This window comes from Xenopus laevis, chromosome 9_10L (assembly GCF_017654675.1).
Source record: "Xenopus laevis strain J_2021 chromosome 9_10L, Xenopus_laevis_v10.1, whole genome shotgun sequence".
In the NCBI taxonomy this organism is placed as follows: Eukaryota; Metazoa; Chordata; class Amphibia; order Anura; family Pipidae; genus Xenopus; species Xenopus laevis.
In genome coordinates this window covers 121,877,255-121,895,513 of record NC_054387.1, presented here as the reverse complement: position 1 = coordinate 121,895,513, position 18,259 = coordinate 121,877,255, and the positions used below count along the sequence as shown (strand labels likewise).

General features: G+C 42.5%; 1 protein-coding gene across 3 annotated transcripts in view; it reads right to left on the bottom strand.

Moving 5' to 3' along the window:
- Positions 1-18,259, bottom strand: part of LOC733426 (lethal giant larvae) — a 54,883-nt gene that overhangs the window by 10,919 nt on the left and 25,705 nt on the right. The window contains 15 exon segments of one of the 3 annotated variants that reach the window (NM_001095657.1): positions 150-254; positions 2,673-2,719; positions 2,722-2,740; positions 2,742-2,826; positions 5,755-5,822; positions 6,003-6,220; positions 7,218-7,372; positions 7,519-7,573; positions 7,945-8,080; positions 9,440-9,602; positions 9,715-9,824; positions 9,826-9,853; positions 9,856-9,873; positions 11,964-12,079; positions 13,404-13,485. In NM_001095657.1, the coding sequence (NP_001089126.1) occupies positions 150-254; positions 2,673-2,719; positions 2,722-2,740; positions 2,742-2,826; positions 5,755-5,822; positions 6,003-6,220; positions 7,218-7,372; positions 7,519-7,573; positions 7,945-8,080; positions 9,440-9,602; positions 9,715-9,824; positions 9,826-9,853; positions 9,856-9,873; positions 11,964-12,079; positions 13,404-13,485 (1,405 nt within the window). 3 annotated transcript variants of the gene reach the window in all.

Genomic DNA, 18,259 nt, shown 5'->3' with positions numbered 1-18,259 from the left:
TAATATATAAATAAAAACTACATCATGACAGAATCCTTTTAAAGGGAAAGTTCACCTTTAACACGAGGCTGCTCTGTACAGGGTAAAAAAAAAAAAAAAAACGTTTTTTCACCACATTTCTAATAGAAGGAAGGCCACACCCCACATACCTGCCCTGCAGTGCCAGCCACCAGCAACTTGCCGCTGTACTTGCAAAGTGCAATCTTCTGTATGCCCAGGCGCGGGTCATCGCTGTAAGGGTCAAAACATCCAACCTACAGAGTAGGAGCAAAATGAATGCATGAAAAATGAACTGCAATTCTTCTAGCACTGGGGGCAGTTTTATCAAGGGTTGAATTGAAAATTCAGATTTTTTTAATAGTCAAAAAGGTCAAATTCGATTCGAGTTTTTAAAAAATTTGAATTCGATTTTCGAGATTCATCATACTCTGGCCCTTAAAGAACTCAAATTCGACTATTCGCCACCTAAAACCTGCCGAATTGCCGTTTAAGTCAAGGGGAGAGGTCCAGGGATCAATTTTGAGTTGTTTGCAGCCTTCCTGACATTCGAGGTTTTTTTTTTTTGGAATCGCGTTTTTAAAATTTTTAATCAGATTTAATTCGAGTTTTCGGGGCGATCCAATTCACCCGAGTAGAACAAATTACATTTTTTTTAAAAATCTATTTTAATTGGTCAGATTTCGAGATCATGGGAGTTTTTAAAAAAAACGCACATGAATTTGAAATTCAACCTTTGATATGCCTCTTGGGGAATACAAAAAAAGGGAACAATATCTGCATGAGAACCTGGATACAGACTTTTCGGACCCTTTTATATTCCAGATACAGAACATTCCTTCTCTGAATGGGTCATGTGGTTTCAGCCAAGGCATTCTCCACTGACTAATAAAGCAATCCATATGGCAACATTTCTCAGCTTTCTCCAGGCAACAGCAGTTATTGGAGAGGCCTGAACCTCAGCTGATACAATGCATAAGCCAACTGGTTGGAAGCCATACCAAATTAACTAGGGATCCAGGATTCGGTTCAGGATTTTCTGGAGGATTCGGCCGAATCCTTCTGCCTGGTTGAACCGAATCCTAGTTTGCATATGCAAATTGTGGGTGGGGAGGAAAATCTCATGACTTTATCACAAAACAAGTAAAAAATGTTTCCCCCCTTCCCACCACTAATTTGCATATGCAAATTTGGATTTGGTTCCGTATTCGGACGATTTTTTTTGCGAAGGATTCGGGGGTTCGGCCGAATCCAAAATAGTGTATTCGGTGCATCCCTAAAATTAACCCATGTAAGATAGGCTCTTATAGAGGGAATTGTTGTTGGACAACTACAGTGAAACCTCGATTTTAAGTCCCCTGATTTTAAGTTTTCCCGCATTTTACATTTTTTATTTGTGGTCCCACCAATTTATAATGCATTTCAATGGGTGCATTTCCCTGATTTTAAAGAAATGTTTTCTTGGATTTTACATAAAAATGTTGTCCTGATGTTCCCAAAAAATGATTTTTTTACCCCTCTATGAATGTTATTATTTGTGAAATAAAAAATAATAACTAGTAGCAATGAGTGAATAAATTAGACAGGCACGACTTCGCATCGAAGCTCCACGTTTCACCGGTGGCAAATAAATTAATTAGTGACCCTCCCAAGAAAATTCACAGGTGTCAAAAAAATTAGAACGTGCATCAGAAAAGTCGATTGCGTCAAAACCGTTGCGCATCAACATTATTCGGATGCCATTGACTTTAACGCCGTTGTCAAAATTGACGCAAGTGTCAAAATTGATGCAAACTGATGGTCGTAAAAATTCAAGTTTTGTAAATTTTTAGCCGTTTTGCAAATTCCCCGCAAAAATTCGCAGACATCAAAATTAGAACACGCGTCAGAAAAGTCGCTCTTGTCAAAACTATTCGGATGCCCATTGACTTTAATGCCGGTGTCAAAATTGACGCAAGAGTCAAAATTCATGCGAACTGACGTGGTAGTAAAAATTTAAGTTTTGTGAATTTTTCGCGGGAAATTCACAAAATTTTTCGGAAAAACTAGAGAAATTTGCCCATCACTATTAACCAGATGTATATTGTGCCATGGTTTCTGCCTGTAAATGATCAATTTTAATGAGTCTGCCCCAATCACTTATTGCTTTAGGTTGTGTATGTGACTGACCGAGTCTTGCCCCCCCCCATATGCCGAACCCCCAAATCCTTTGCGAAAGATTTGGCCGAATACTGAACCGAATCCGCATATGCAAATTAGGGGTGGGAAGGGGAAAACATTTTTTACTTCCCTGCTTTGTGACAAAAAGTCATGCAATTTTCCTCCTAGGATTTGTATTCGGTTAGGCCAGGCAGAAGGATTCGGATGAATCCAAATCCTGTTGAAAGGCTGAATCCTGAACCAAATCCTGGATTCGGTGCATCCCTACTATAAAGGGTTAAAATGGGTTAGGGCCACTGGGGGAAGAAGGATAGGGCCAAACACAAGTCAGTCTACAAGAAGGGATGAGGATTTTCGGGTGGAGCACAGTTTTGTAAGAGATCTCCAGCCCAAGTGCAGCCAAAGTTCCCGGAGCAGATGCCAGAACTGAGCGCTGTGTGTGTTTAACCCTTCCAGAGCACTGACAGAATAGCCCCAAACGCTGGTGCTCGGGGCAAAAGGAAAGGGCTTCATACCTTGCGGAACGGGGGCCACTCTTCATCGTTACTTTGGTTGAAGCTCTCATTGTGGTCGCAGTCTGTCTGGAAGATTCCAGCCGTGCTCAGCTTGTACAGGGGTCTCAGCGCCACCCCGGAGGCGTCCCAAAAACGCACCGTGCCGTCTTCATGCCTGGGACACAAACAAGGTTTGCTTCATACTCTCAGCATTCACATTCCAAGCACATACTATGCAGGGGAAGGGAAAACTTGCACTATTAAACGGGTTGTTCACCTTTAAATTAAATTTGCAGTTGGGTTTCATTTTTATTATTTGTGGTTTTTGACTTATTTAGCAGCTCTCCAGTTTGCAGTTTCAGCAATCTGGTAACTAGGGTTCAAATTACCATAGCAACCATGCATTGATTTGAATTACAGACTGGAATATGAATAGGAGAGGCCTGAATAGAAAGACGAGTAATAAAAAGTAACAATAAATACATGTGTAGCCTAAAGCTGGCCATAGATGTTGATATTTTTTTAAAAAGATCCGATCCTCATCGTGAGACCACGATTTTCTCGGAACGATCGTACGAATTAACCGTCAACTAAAAAGACCAATTTGCCAGGAAAACAAAGGGGAGCTGCCTGCTTGGCCCTGCAAACATAGATAGATTGTACTGGGACCGACAAAGATTTTTTGAACTGGCCGATCAATTTCCTGACAGATGTCGGCCAAAAAATCGTAAGATGTACGATCGTTCGAATCCCACTAACCGCACGATAATTTCGTAGGATTGGTCGGACTGCCCTAAAATCGGTCGTTCAGCAAGAAGAATCGTCGCGTCTATGCGGAGCTTTACAGAGCATTTGTTTTTAGTAGGGATGTGGTGAATCCAGGATCAGGTTCGGGATGCAGCCAGGATTCTGGATCCTTTTTCAGCAGGATTCGTCCGAATCCTTCTGCCCAGCCCAATGTAAATCCTAATTCGCATATGCAAATTAGGGAAGGGGAGGGACATCATGCAACTTTTTGTCACAAAACAAGGAAGTAAATCGTTTTTCCTTTCCCACCCTCAATTTGCATATTTTGGATTTGGGGGTTTACTGAATCCAAAATAGTGGATTCAGTGCATCCCTAGTTTTTAGATGGGATCAGTGACCCCAATTTGAAGGCTGAAAGGAGTCAGAAAAAGTCAAATAAAAAAAAAAAAAAAAAAATAATGAAGACCAATTGAAAAGTCGCTTAGAATTGGCAATTCTAGAAGATACTAAAAGTTAACTTAAAGGTGAACCGCCCCTTTAAGTATGCGGGAAGAAAGAATATTGCTCCAGTAGGGAGAATTAAAACATGAGCCTAGAAATATTCTTTGGATTGAAACTGCTCGAGATCAATCGCACTTTTCACTTATAGTTTTAAAACATCTTTCTTTATTTTTTCTGTTTAAAAATGGCCGTCAGCATGGTTTAGTGGGATACATTTAAATCTACCGACACGTTTTGGGACTTCTAAAGGTCAAAATAAAGAAAGAGATGTTTAAAAACAATTAAGTGAAAAGTGCAGTTGAGAATCTAAACGATCATGGAGAGTTTGCCGAGTGAGAGCGGCTTGGAACCCGCACGAGATTTCGAGGGAGTTGCGGCGAGCTCTTCTATCGATTCTTGGAATGTCTGTATTTTATCTGTTTGACTCCATGTACAGAGCACATACCTGGGTACCTGGGTCACCGACCCCCTTAGAGGACATTGCAGCCAGGGACACTAAAGTTAAATAAATAAATGCAGATACAGAATGATCCCCATCCCTTATACCTCTGGAAGCGCCAGACTCCTAATATGAAGCCCCGCCCCTACCTGATCTGTGTCCATATGGCCAATCACAGAACAGATGGGTGAAAGGGACTTAATTAACAGTCAAAAGTCTCAAGGCCGATTACTTTCTGCAACAAGCTTGTGCAGTCTCTGGATGTGTGACAAATGATTAAAGGGGAAGTGAACACTGACCGTGGTGTGTGCGTTTGCCCTAAATCAACTCCCAAGGCTACACATGTCCCAAAAGCCGGGGTGGGGGGGTCAGGTCCTTAATTATTCAAACTGCCAAATGGAATCTCCCCCTGCACAGAGTACTCGTGAATGATCGTGCAAGGGTCAATTGCAATGCATGCAGGGAAATGTCTCCATATCCACAGAGCCAGTAATGAGGGACTCGGCCAATGCGAGGAGTGTAACCTCTCCCCCCCCACAAAAACATCTGGAGCTTTGCTGACGCTGCTCTGCGCTCTAACACTTCCATATCACGCTCCTGAGCATTGCCAGAATCCCACTGCTTGCATTTGATTTCCCCCCTCCCAAAACAAGTTTTTCCCATTTTTTTCTTCCTCCCAGTAGAGGCCAAATGAAACCGGAGAGACAGCCCACGCCCAACGGGGGAGATACGAGAGGCTCTCACTGCTCATCTGTCTCCTGCAACACTTACATTTGTATATAGAAACCTCATCTTAGCATGTAATTCCAACTCCCCTCCCCACACAGCTATTTAAAGGAGAAGGGAAGCCACTGAAGCGGTGTATTGCCGATAATTCAGTCACAATAATGCAAGCTATAAGACTATATTTAATATAGTAAACAGCTTTAGAAGCTCTCTGTTTAGGATAGCAGCTGCCATATTAGCTTGGTGTGACATCACTTCCTGCCCGAGTCTCTCCCTTCTCACTCATAGCTCTGGGCTCAGATTACAGCGGGGGGGGGGGGGGCAGTGAGGAAGGTCTTCAAAAAGTACAGAAAAGGGCAACCAGATTTATTAAGGGAATGGACCATTTCAAATGACAAGAGGCTTAAATAAGTGTAGAAGGGAGAGATCGCTGGCTGAGATATGATGAACACTAACTGAAGTACAATACGTTTTCCCTTATCTCCCGGTCATTCCAAGCGCAAAAGAGAACATCCATTGAAATTGTAGGAAAGGAGATTTCATCATCAGCAAACTACGGGTTCCTTTGCAGTAAGGGCAGCATTGTTATTCTAATGTACATAGTAAGACGGATGCGTATAGCTCTATAGTACAGCTACGCCTTTCAGTGATATATTGTACATAGGATATAGTAACGTAGAGTCTGCTTACCCAGTAAGAAGGAGCCCTCGCTGGGCAGGTTCCTCGGCTAAATTCCTTCCTCCGTCTATTGGCCAGTTCTGAAACAGGACAGATCACAGTTGAGCACAAATTCTAGCAACACCTAGTAGATATAAAAGTCAATACAGTAGCCCTCCAGTTGTTTGGCTAGCCAGGAGTATAAGTCAAGATCAAGGTAGTTCCAGAATGTAGTCATACCTTGAAAGCACACAGCTTCCACCGCAAGATAGGGTACTTACCACTGAAGAAAGCTGGGGGTTCTGCTGTTCTCCCGTGCTGATGATCCTCTCCCAAAGCTTGGTGGTGACGTTGGAGATGTGATAGGCGCAGGTGATGGCGGACGAATGGAGGGGAGCCAAGTAAGGAGTGGGGATAGTCGGCCAACCAGGAGTCTGCAGGTCAATCACCACCAGCTCCTCCTCCACCAACACTACCAGAGCAGTGGGATTGTCAGAGTCTGCAAGTGGAGCACAGGCATTATTAAAAGTATATTCAAAGGGGGCGTGTCCTAGCCAAAGTTATTAGCCCTTTCTTATTTCAACCATTAGACACTGCCTAATGCAAGAATGGGCCCGAGTGTCCACTTCTCTGTTGGGCCCAAGAGTCTCAGGCAGACACTGTGATAGTGAATCCTCTAGGACTTCTACCAACAAACAGTCTGGGCTTCATGCTAAAGGGACAGAGTTTGAATGAAAAAGGGGGAATTAGTCAGATCAGGTCTACACTGGGGCCCCCCGATGTCAACCCTGGATATGAAAGCGATTCCTGTCTTCTAAACGTTGAAGAAAGATAGGCGTTGTATCCCAGCAACATGTTGGAACCCTAAGTTAATAAACCAGGCACCAGAGCCTCACTCAGAGGGAGAAATGTGGTGTTTTATTTAGCAAAACTGATATAAGTTTTCCAAAGAAGCCTTGGAAGCTTCATGTTTTTGAAGGCAGTGGCCCTTTAATAAAGGAGAAGGAAAGGCTAAAATTAAGTAAGCTTTATCAGAAAGGTCTATATAAATACACCAGTAAACCCTCAAAGTAATGCTGCTCTGAGTCCTCAGTCAAAAGAAACACAGCGTTTCTTTCCTTCTATTGTGTACTCATGGGCTTCTGTATCAGACTTCCTGTTTTCAGCTTAAACCTCCAGGGCTAGGGCTTCAGCATGCTCAGTTTGCTCCTCTCTCCCCCTACCTTTCCCCGTTCCTGGCTGTAATCTGAGCCCAGAGCTATGAGTGAGCAGGGAGAGACTCAGGCACAAAGTGATGTCACACCATGCTAATATGGCAGCTGCTATCCTAAACAAACAGAGAGCTTCTAGAGCCGTTTACTCAGGTATGGTAAAGCATTCTACAGAATAAATATAGCCTTATAGCCTGCACTATTGTGGCTAATCTATTGGCAATAAACATCCTCTGTAGCTTTTCTTCTCCTTTAAGGGCACAGTCAGACAGAGCCAAGGCCTACCATCTTCACTCTTGAGAGGGCACACTGTAAAGAAGTCGACAACACGAGAAGTGAAATCCAGGGTAACCAGGTTCTGCCCTTGAAGAATAGTAACGCAGTGCCGGTCCCCGTAGCTGGCCCGGGGCATTCCCCCGCTGAATATGATGAATGGGTTTCTGATAAAGGACACAGAAAAAAAACTGTCAGGGGCCATAGCAACACAGTAGACACCTTGTCATTATAATAATTACAGTCTGCGGCAGGAAGTTTCTCACCAAATCGATAGCACCGACACAGACCGCTACATGCAACACATACTTACCCAGAACTGCTGGACCTCCACTGAATTTTGTTGATGGCTTTGCAGGGAAATGGACCTTAACGGGAAGACGACAAATTAGATTTGTAGGTTTTTGATAAAAATAAGGACCTATTTTTACATGGTAAATTAAAGGGAAAATATACATCATGGAGCAATTTCAAGCTCAGTAGGTGGGTGAAAACACTCAGGGAAGCCCCTCATTCAATGCAAACGCAATCACCAGGACACATGGGTCTGGGCGATTTGTCAGCCAATTGTTTGGTTACCTGTTGAGCTGGAAGCACCCAGGCATCAACACACAAATCACCCTGTGTACCATTACCCTACAGGACAGAAGTCTCCTGCCCATGTATCTAGTTTTCAGATAAGGAGGTGTTCATTGATCTGTAGCAAAACATAATGTAACCAACGTCTCCAGCTACTCACCATATGGTATTTTAGAGGTGACTGGCTGCGACGTGGTGCTGGAGTCACTACCCGCTTCCCACACCATATAACCTCCGTCGCTGTGAGAGCTGATGAAAGAAGACCCTTTGCGCCCCCAGAAGACGCTCTCCAATTGCTGTAGGGTATAGGCAAGACAAAGATGTTAGAATTAGAGCAGGAATACAAGCAATACAAATTCCAACAAACTAAGGAATTCCTTTTGAAGCACCAGCTCTCTTTCAGAGATTGTTATTCAGAGTGACCCCAAAGCCTGTGTGTACCCTGACCCTTATAGGGCATTTAGTCATGTGTGTGCGTATACTTCAGGGCACGTTGGTTGCCTCCATTAACCTCTACAATTTTGCCAGGCTAACGCTAAAGGGATTAGGTCATGATTTTTATGATATATTATTATTATGTATTTATATAGCGCCAACATATTGTGTAGCACCGTAGAGTAAATGTGATTATACAACTAAATCACATGAATTATATACATAGAACATATGGAGTTACATACATCACAATCAATACAGGTACAAAAGGTGAGGAAGGCCCTATGCAAAAGAGCATACACTCTAAAGGGAAGGGAGTAATACACAAGGTGTGGGAGTGGGCAAGATTGAATTAAGTGGGTGAGAAATTTGGTAGTTAAGCAGAGTGAGGGTAGGCTTCTCGAAAGAAGTGCGTTTTAAGAGATTTCTTGAAAGCATAAAAGTTGGGAGAAAGTCGGACAGACTGTGGGAGAGAGTTCCAGAGGAGGGGTGCAGCCCTAACAAAGTCTCTTTCATTCCTGACCCAACAAGTGTATTTTTTTCTGTAATATTGGTGTGTAGGTGCATCTCAGGTAATTTTGCCTGGTCATGTGCTTTCAGAAAGAGCCAGCACTTTAGGATGGAACTGCTTTTTGGCAGGCTGTTTCTCCTACTCAATGTAACTGAATGTGTCGCAGTGGGACCTGGATTTTACTATTGAGTGCTGTTCTTAGATCTACCAGGAAGCTGTTATCTTGTGTTAGGGAGCTGCTATCTGGTTACCTTCCCATTGTTCTGTTGTTTGGCTGCTGGGGAGGAAAGGGAGGGGGCGATATCACTCCAACTTGCAGTACAGCAGAAAAGAGTGACTGAAGTTTATCAGAGCACAAGTCACATGACTTGGGGCAGCTAGGAAACTGATATGTCTAGCCCCATGTCAAGATTTCAAAGTTAAATATAAAAAAAAAAAATTTGTTTGCTCTTTTGAGAAATGGATTTCAGTGAAGAATTCTGCTGGAGCAGCACTATTAACTGATGCTTTTTGGGGAAAAAAAACATTTTTACCCCCCATAACAGTATCATTTTAAAGCAGGTCATGCATGGGCAAGAGAATGTACCTCCCTAATGAACATGTCAAAGGGTTTGTTTAGCCCTGTGTTGCCTGTGCCAACCTCTGGTTTTGGCTGTAAGTGGACACATACCCTTCTAACATCAATATGCCAGTGCCTAACCCTACCCACCTGATTCCCAAGAAACAAGTGTTCCATTTTCCGAGCCTCCTGATCCCACAGAACCACCAGGCCTCGGCTGTAGCCAATCAGGATCTTCCCACGCTGACACGGGTGTTCCTGCAAAGACTCAACGGGTCCCAGAGTCTTCCCGCACCTGTACTCCTCAGGCAAGCTGACAGAATAGAGGAAAGAGAATGGAATCTTGTAGTCGCTCAAGAACAGCCTTTAAAGGGGCAGGGGTTCAGTATAAAGCAGAGCATGCTAGAGGGGAACTACCAATTTACCTTTTTATGATCTCATCTTGAAGCAAAGTCTTTTCCTCCAGCAGTTTTAAGCTTGGGATCTGGATAAAGTACACCCCTCCTCCTTCCGTCCCAAGGCCCGCAACTTCACATGAGGCCGTTATCAGTATGACAGTCACTCGCGTGACACTCGGAGGAGAGCTGCAAATGATAGCAATAAACATATTAAAAAGTGCATCGGATGTTAATGGTCCTTAAAGGGATTCTGTCATGATTTTAAAGATGTCATTTTTATTTCTAAATTACACTGTTTTCATTGCAAATTATTCACTCTACAATATAAAATTTAATTCCTGAACCAGCAAGTTTTTTTTAAGTTGTAATATTGTCACAAGTCACATGACTGGGGCAGCTGGGAAACTGACAATATGTCTAGCCCATGTCAGATTTCAAAATTACATATAAAAAAAATATCTGTTTGCTCTTTTGTAAAACGGATTTCAGGGCAGAATTATGCTGGAGCAGCACGATTAACTCATGCGTTTTGAAAAAAAAAAAAATTTCCATGACCGTATCCCTTTAACCCTAAAAAAAAAAAATTATTTCTGTTCAGCATTTGCACCCCTGCTTTGAGGTAAGATCATGTGGAGCTGACCAATTGTCTAAACAATAGAGATCAGAGATCTAGTAGGTGGTTTCCGTCGGTTGCCAGAAGTGGAGCACACTTTGCACCCCTTAAAACAAAAATCACCTCGTGATTTTATAGTGCTGAAGGCAATAACATTTTTTGCCCATAGGTGGTGCAGTTTGGCTGATGATGCTCTAATTTGCATATGTAAATAAGTTGGTTCAGGAATCAACCAGCTGAAGAATAATGGATTTTTTTCCCAGTCCCCTGTAAAGAAATGCTCTCTATTCACAGCATTCAATTGGTGCAAGTGATGCTCTCTATTCACAGCATTCAATTGGTGCAAGTGCTTTACATAGTCAAACACCTCTGTGCCCTGACCCACAACCCAAAGCATAAACCTTCTCCAGCCACCTCTCACCCACATGGTGCACCTCTCACCCACACGCTTGAATTACTTCCAATATTCAACCGAGTCTACAGCTCCCTCTGATAGAAAGGGGTGACATTACTTTCACATATCCCCTGGGAGTTTAATGGGCACAGCAGCAAATCATCTCTGTGGTCTTCCAAAACCATGTGGTTCTGTAGCCGCTATTTTAAAAGGGTTGTAAAAAGGTGAACCCTTAACTTGTGGGTTAAGGTGGCCACAAAGTAGGAAGAGGTATGAGTGACCCGTTGTTCATTTTGCCCACCCAGAATAAGCCAGGCAGCTTCAATCACTTGACCCCTGGACCAGCAACCGGTTCACAAACTCAGACCCACTGGCATGGATGGAGCGACATTAAACATGGGTAAGAGATATTAGGCTAATCTAGCCAGCTAGAGATCTACTGGACCCCATACATGGACCAATAAGTATCCGACTCAGTCCTGAATGGCCAGGTAGACAGCCAATGCCATCATGTGCCCGGCCAGCTATAGTTACTGCAAGAAGGGGCTGATTTTTGGCCAGAGAAACGGCCAATCCTGTGTCAGTACAGAGAGGCACTGCAGCAATCTGTGTGCAGACACATGGAGAGTATTTCAGTGCAAAAAATGCATACTTTTGTTTTTTCATGCAATAATCCCTGCACAATACGGAGCCTCTCGGTTAACCATAAAAAGGAGCAGAAGCCAGATGATGGACTATTCTCAGCCTGCATAGAATCAGACCCATGAGACGGAGCCTTAAAGCCCCCATACACAAGCAGATATAAGCTGCTGACAGATTAAGTTGGCAGTTTATTGCCCAGTGTATGGGGGCCTCTGACATGCTCCCCTGATCAATATCTGGCCAAAAGTCAGGCAGATGTCGATTGGCTGATCCAATTGGGTAGACGAGGTCCATGATCCGCCTGAATGCTCAACGTTGTGATCCGATCATTGGGTCCGATATTACCCACCTTAAGGTGAGCGCTACATGTACAGCCACCTTTAGTCTGCTTGCCGAGGTCAGGACACATTGGTGGAAAGCCCTGTATTCTCACGGCTCATCTGGGCTGCAACAGACCCAGTCCATGTATATAACCCACTGATCCTGTGCAAGCAATAACATGCTGGATAATCTATAAATGGGTCCCTATACCAACCCACTGATACCCCTCAACCCCCAGACAAGCGTGAGAGAGAGAGAGAGAGAGAGAAAGAAAGAAGGGCATCATAGTACTTAGCACAGTCGAACCCTGGCTTGCCAGGAAGAATGAAGCTGTGAGTTTCCTCAAGGTAAGAACTTCCATCTTTCTGCTGCAGCTCCCACAGGTGTATGGTGTTATCATCCAGCAGAGACAGGAGGCGACCCTAGGGCAACAAACAGAGCATTGGATACCTGGCAGTCAATTTGTTTACTCCCAATTTTGCACTCCAGATTTTCTGCCCCTTAATAGAGAACTAAAGCCTAACTAAAAAAGTAGGTAGAAACGTTGTACATGTTATGTGCTTCTGTACCAGCCCAAGGCAACCACAGCCCTTTAGCAGTAAAGATCTGTGTCTCCAAAGATGCCCCAGTAGCTCCCCATCTTCTTTTCTGCTGATTCACTGCACATGCTCTGTGCTGCTGTCACTTACTGAGCTTAGGGACCCACTCACAATATACAGTACACATAGAATAGAAATGTCACAATATAAGGCTGATTAGTAATTAATACAGATAATTACTACATGGCAGCACAGAAACCAGTGTAATTAGCATCAGAATTTAATAATCAGCCCTGTAGCATCAGCTTATATTACAGGGGAAGCTCATTTTGTGCTGGATAATTAGTGACGACCCCTAAGCTTAGCTTCTCAACAGCCAATCAGAGCCCACTGAGCATGTGAGTGTCACAGACACTTTCCAAGATGGTGACCCCCTGTGACAAGTTTGAAGTCCCGGATCATTGCTGCTATTGACAAGCTGAAACTTCAGGCTGGTGCAATAAGTGCACTATATAAAATATGGCATTTTAGCCATATTCATTTTTAGGGTTTAGTTCCCCTTTAAAGGATAAGTAAACCTATAAAATAAGTGAATGTAAATTTGATGAGGGGGCTATTCTAAGCACTTTTCTAATTATAAGTAAGTTCACTATATAAAATGGCATTTTAGCCACATTTTTAGCCTTTAGTTCTCCTTTAAGGCTTAGGCAATAAACACATTGCAGTGCAATGGCATCATGAGTTGTGAGGGATTAAGTCCCTGCCAGAAAATTTCCTTCATTAGGAGAAAAACATGATGACATTTGCAAGACAGTCAAGTATTTAACCAGTGACTGCCCGTCGAGCCCTTGAATGACCTCCCTATTGAGAACGGTTTAGATATCAAACACGGACGGCTACTCTGTAAAACATACAACTCCCAAAGAGCCCAGTGGTAATGAAGGGGTTAAAAGGGGTCCTACACGGACTTGTCCTATAAACCCCACTGAAACTTGTATCTCATGGATTATATTCCCTGCACTGTTGGTCTTCACTCCTGAAACAAAGTGGCAGAAGTCAGCCGACTAACTAAAGGCTAGTTTCAATAGTCAGAACCAGCTGTGCAGAAAGGAACAGACTTTTGCCTTCCTTGGGCAAGAAAGAAAAAGTGTGTGTGGAGGGGTGAGGCTTTCATTCCCATTAAAATATAGAGGTCATGATCCTGTACCTGTCCGGGTAAGAAGTTCATCTGGGTCACGGTGGCCATGTCTTTGTGCAAACCTGTAAACTCCACGCCTGGGGCACCATATCTACAAAGGATAGACGTTAAGGAGACAAAAAAAAAACCAAAAAACCCAAAAAAACGCAGTTGACAGGGGGTCAGTGGTGCTCATTTATAAACACTGGGCAAATTTGCTCCTGGGCAGCAACCCATAGCAACCAACCAGTGATTAGCTTTATTTCAGCCAGCTGCAGGTTGAACACTGAAAGCAATCATCTGATTGGTTGGCATGGGTTACTATCCAGGTGCAGATTTGCCCAGTGTTTTTAAATGACCCAGCGTCTCAATCGAGGCCAGCAATATGGCCGCTCACACTCCTATAAACACCTGCAGATAGAGAATAAAAGGTATTTAGAGGTTAATAAAACTTACAGGCCAGCGAGGCTGATACTTAGAGAGGAGATTCAGTTCTGGGCCCACTCACTATAGTATATGATATACGACATGATTTCCAGGATGACGACAATGTTTACTTTGAGCCTGGGAGGTTTATATTTGGCCGGTGTTACATTTCATTCTTTCTCCCCCAAAATCCAATGCCCCTTTAACTGGAAGGAAGATTCCAGGCTCCGATGGAATTCCAAAATCTTCTGCCAACTATCCAGGGGGGGGAAATGGAGTGGGAGGGCTCGTCCGACAAACTCACTTTAAACAACTAGTGTGGGGGGGGGGTCCCTCCAGACAAAAATTTGCATTAGGGATATCTATGAATCCAAATAAGAAAAATTGTCGTGGTATGTAGCCCTGTTCCTAGAGTAAAGTGAAAACACACAGGGGCACATTTACTAAGGGTCGAAGTGAATTCGAAGTGAATTTTCAAATTCAAAAACTTCGAATTTCGTTAAGTAATTTTTGGGTACTTTGACCATCGAATAGGCCAAATTTGACTTTGATTAAAATTTGAAAAACTTCGAATATTCGACCATTCGAAAATCAAGGTACTGTCTCTTTAAAAAACTTCTACACTTCACCATCAAGTTTTTTTATTTTGAAAATCGTTCGATCGATTAAATCGTTCGAATCGAATGATTTCTACAATCGAACAATTTTAATTAGTTTGAAAAATGCTAAATTTAATAAAAAAAAAATAAAAATAAAAAAAAATTAGAAAATCGAATTTTTTCAATTCGATGGTTGAATTTCTAAGTTTTAGCACTTCGAAATTCGACCCTTAGTAAATGTGCACCATAATCTTTTAAGGGATGAAAAGAATAATAACAAAAAAAAAAAATCAGGAGATGCGTTTTGTGCCAAATGGGCACTTACTCATACCCGATGAGTAAGTGCCCATTTGGCACAAGACACGTTAGGCTGTAAATGTCCTAATGAAGATTTTTTCACTTTTTAAACAATTTTTTGCATTAATATAATTATTGGGTCTCCTCTAATCTATATTGTAATACCCATGAATCCAGCCAGTGACGGGTCAGATACAAATGAACAGCCTTTCTACAACTATTTTCTACAACATTTTAACTTTCAAATATATTTTCTCAACTACTGCCCTGTTGCTGGGGCCAGGCTGCCTAGTAACCAGACAACTGCAGTTATCTACACTAGAGCAGAAGTGAATTCTATGGGGAATTACAATTAGTGATAAATCCAACCTGGAGACTTTAGCCTAGGGAGGGGGGTGGGGGGACATGAATAGCCCTGTGGTCTTCTCATGCATGTTCTTCACTGTGCAGTCGAATACGCTGACGGCAGGACATTTATAAAGGTTAAATAAGGGGAAGTTTATCCATAGGAGGTGCAGGTCCCACTTACTCAGCACTGTACACGAGTCTTAACTGCAAGTCCTAAAGGAAATAAACGGGAAGTGTTGGTGCCCAACTGAGACTTCTATACTTACATACAAACTCCCCTGTGTGTCAGTTAACTTTTAGTATATCATAGAATGGCTAATTCTAAGCAACTTTTCAATTGGTCTTCATTTTTTTTTTTTTTTAATTATTTGCCTTCTTCTTCGGGCTCTTTCAAGCATTTAAATGGAAGCCCCTGCAATTTCAATCGTTCCCCATCATTGCTCTAGGTTTTGTATGTAGCATGCCAAGTATTCTTAAATGGGTGTTCACCTTTAAAATAACTTTTAGTATGTTTTAAAATGGCTAATTCAATTGGCCTTCATTTATAGTTCTTGAATTAGTTGCCTTCTTCTTCTTCTTAGGACTCTTTCGAGCTTTCAAACAGGGGGGTCACTGACCCCATCTAAAAAAACAAATGTTCTGTAAGGCTACAAATGTATTGTTATTGCTGCTTATTACTCATCTTTATATATTATTCAGGCCTCTCCTATTCATATTCCAGTCTCTTATTCAAAACAATACATGGTTGCTGGGATAATTAGTACCCTAGCAACTAGATGGCTGAAATTGCAAACAGGAGAGCTGCTGAATAAAAACTGAAAACTTAAAAACCACAAATGAAAACCAATTGCAAAGAATATTACTCTCTACGTCATACTTAAAGTGCATTTAAAGGCGAACAACCCATTTAAAGGGTATATAAACCTAAAATCTGGCCTTATAATTCTGATTAAACTCATTAAACCTGTTCAATGATTTTAAAGGGGGGATGGTTCTTTTTTCGTAAATCTGACGCAATTGTTGTATGAAACTAAGAAGAGATAAAGGAGAAGTGAAAACCGAGCAGATAGGATTTTTGCGTTGGAGGATCCTTTGGCATTAGTTGGGTTACTGGCCCCCGGAAAACCCTTGACTGTGTTGTATTACTCTCTACATCATCCTAGAAATTAATTTAAAAAGGTAAAAAAAATCCCTTTAAAGTGATACACACCAATCATATATTTAGACGGCAAGCTTTGCAGGGCAGGGACAGCCACTCTCTTGTTCTGATGTAAATCTTTATCATCGTTTACTCACACTCACTCCCCATGAACATCACGTGTAAATGAACATACATCGTATCGGTAGTCACAGTCTTTAAATGACAAGGTACAGGTGCAGCACCCCCTAGCACCAATAATTTCCACCCTGTACCAAAATCAGCCAATATAACATATCAGCCTCGCTCCCTCTATAAGGCCAATATAACATATCAGCCTCCCTCCCTCTATAAGGCCAATATAACATATCAGCCTCCCTCTATAAGGCCAATATAACATATCAGCCTCCCTCCTTCTATAAGGCCAATATAACATATCAGCCTCGCTCCCTCTAAGCCCAATATAACATATCAGCCTCGCTCCCTCTATAAGGACAATGTAACATATCAGCCTCCCTCCCTCTATAAGGCCAATATAACATATCAGCCTCCCTCCTTCTATAAGGCCAATATAAAATATCAGCCTCGCTCCCTCTATAAGCCCAATATAACATATCAGCCTCGCCCCCTCTATAAGCCCAATATAACATATCAGCCTCCCTCCCTCTATAAGGCCAATATAAAATCAGCCTCGCTCCCTCTATAAGCCCAATATAACATATCAGCCTCCCTCTATAAGGCCAATATAACATTTCAGCCTCCCTCCTTCTATAAGGCCAATATAACATATCATCCTCGCTCCCTCTATAAGCCCAATATAACATATCAGCCTCCCTCCTTCTATAAGGCCAATATAACATATCAGCCTCCCTCCTTCTATAAGGCCAATATAACATATCAGCCTCCCTCCTTCTATAAGGCCAATATAACTTATCAGCCTCGCTCCCTCTATAAGCCCAATATAACATATCAGCCTCCCTCCTTCTATAAGGCCAATATAACATATCAGACTCGCTCCCTCTATAAGCCCAATATAACATATCAGCCTCGCTCCCTCTATAAGGACAATATAACATATCAGCCTCCCTCCCTCTATAAGGCCAATATAACATATCAGCCTCCCTCCTTCTATAAGGCCAATATAAAATATCAGCCTCGCTCCCTCTATAAGCCCAATATAACATATCAGCCTCGCTCCCTCTATAAGCCCAATATAACATATCAGCCTCCCTCCCTCTATAAGGCCAATATAACATATCAGCCTCACTCCCTCTATAAGGCCAATATAACATATCAGCCTCACTCCCTCTATAAGGCCAATATAACATATCAGCCTCACTCCCTCTATAAGGCCAATATAACATATCAGCCTCACTCCCTCTATAAGGCCAATATAACATCAGCCTCGCTCCCTCTATAAAGCCAATATAACATACCAGACTCCCTCCCTCTATAAGGCCAATATAACATATCAGCCTCGCTCCCTCTATAAGGCCGATATAACATATCAGCCTTCCTCCTTCTAAAAGGCCTTTTGGTTACCTTAGCGGGAAGCAAAAGAGGGAAAACCATAAATAAAGAGCAGCTGCTGGTTGAAAACAGACCAGGGAGTTGGAGAGGAGACTGGAGGTGGCGTCATACTGAAATCTGGGGATTTGTTATTATGCCAAATAAACACTTCAGACTTCTCTATTTTGGCAAACAGATGTCCCATATCTTCTCTCCGTTCTGCACGTGTTCCTGGTGAATTCCCAGAACAATGTAGCAGAAGCCAACAGATCATCAGACCTGGAGGAGGGCCGGCGCCGGTTACATTGTTTCTACGGTCAGGACCAGACAAGTCCGTTTTCCTCCAGGCCTGCGAGTCAGCTGGGCTCTGTTACATTGTTTCTGGAGACAGAAGCAAAGAATATAAATGGCCGGACAGATGCTGCTTTCAACGGCAGTTACAGCCACATAGAACTTTTAAGGCAACCAGAATATATAATGAATGTATATTGGGAAGTTGCTTTGAATTCTATTATTGTTATTAGGCAGGAGATGGGAAAACAAGTTTTTCTTCAAAACACGGTTAATCA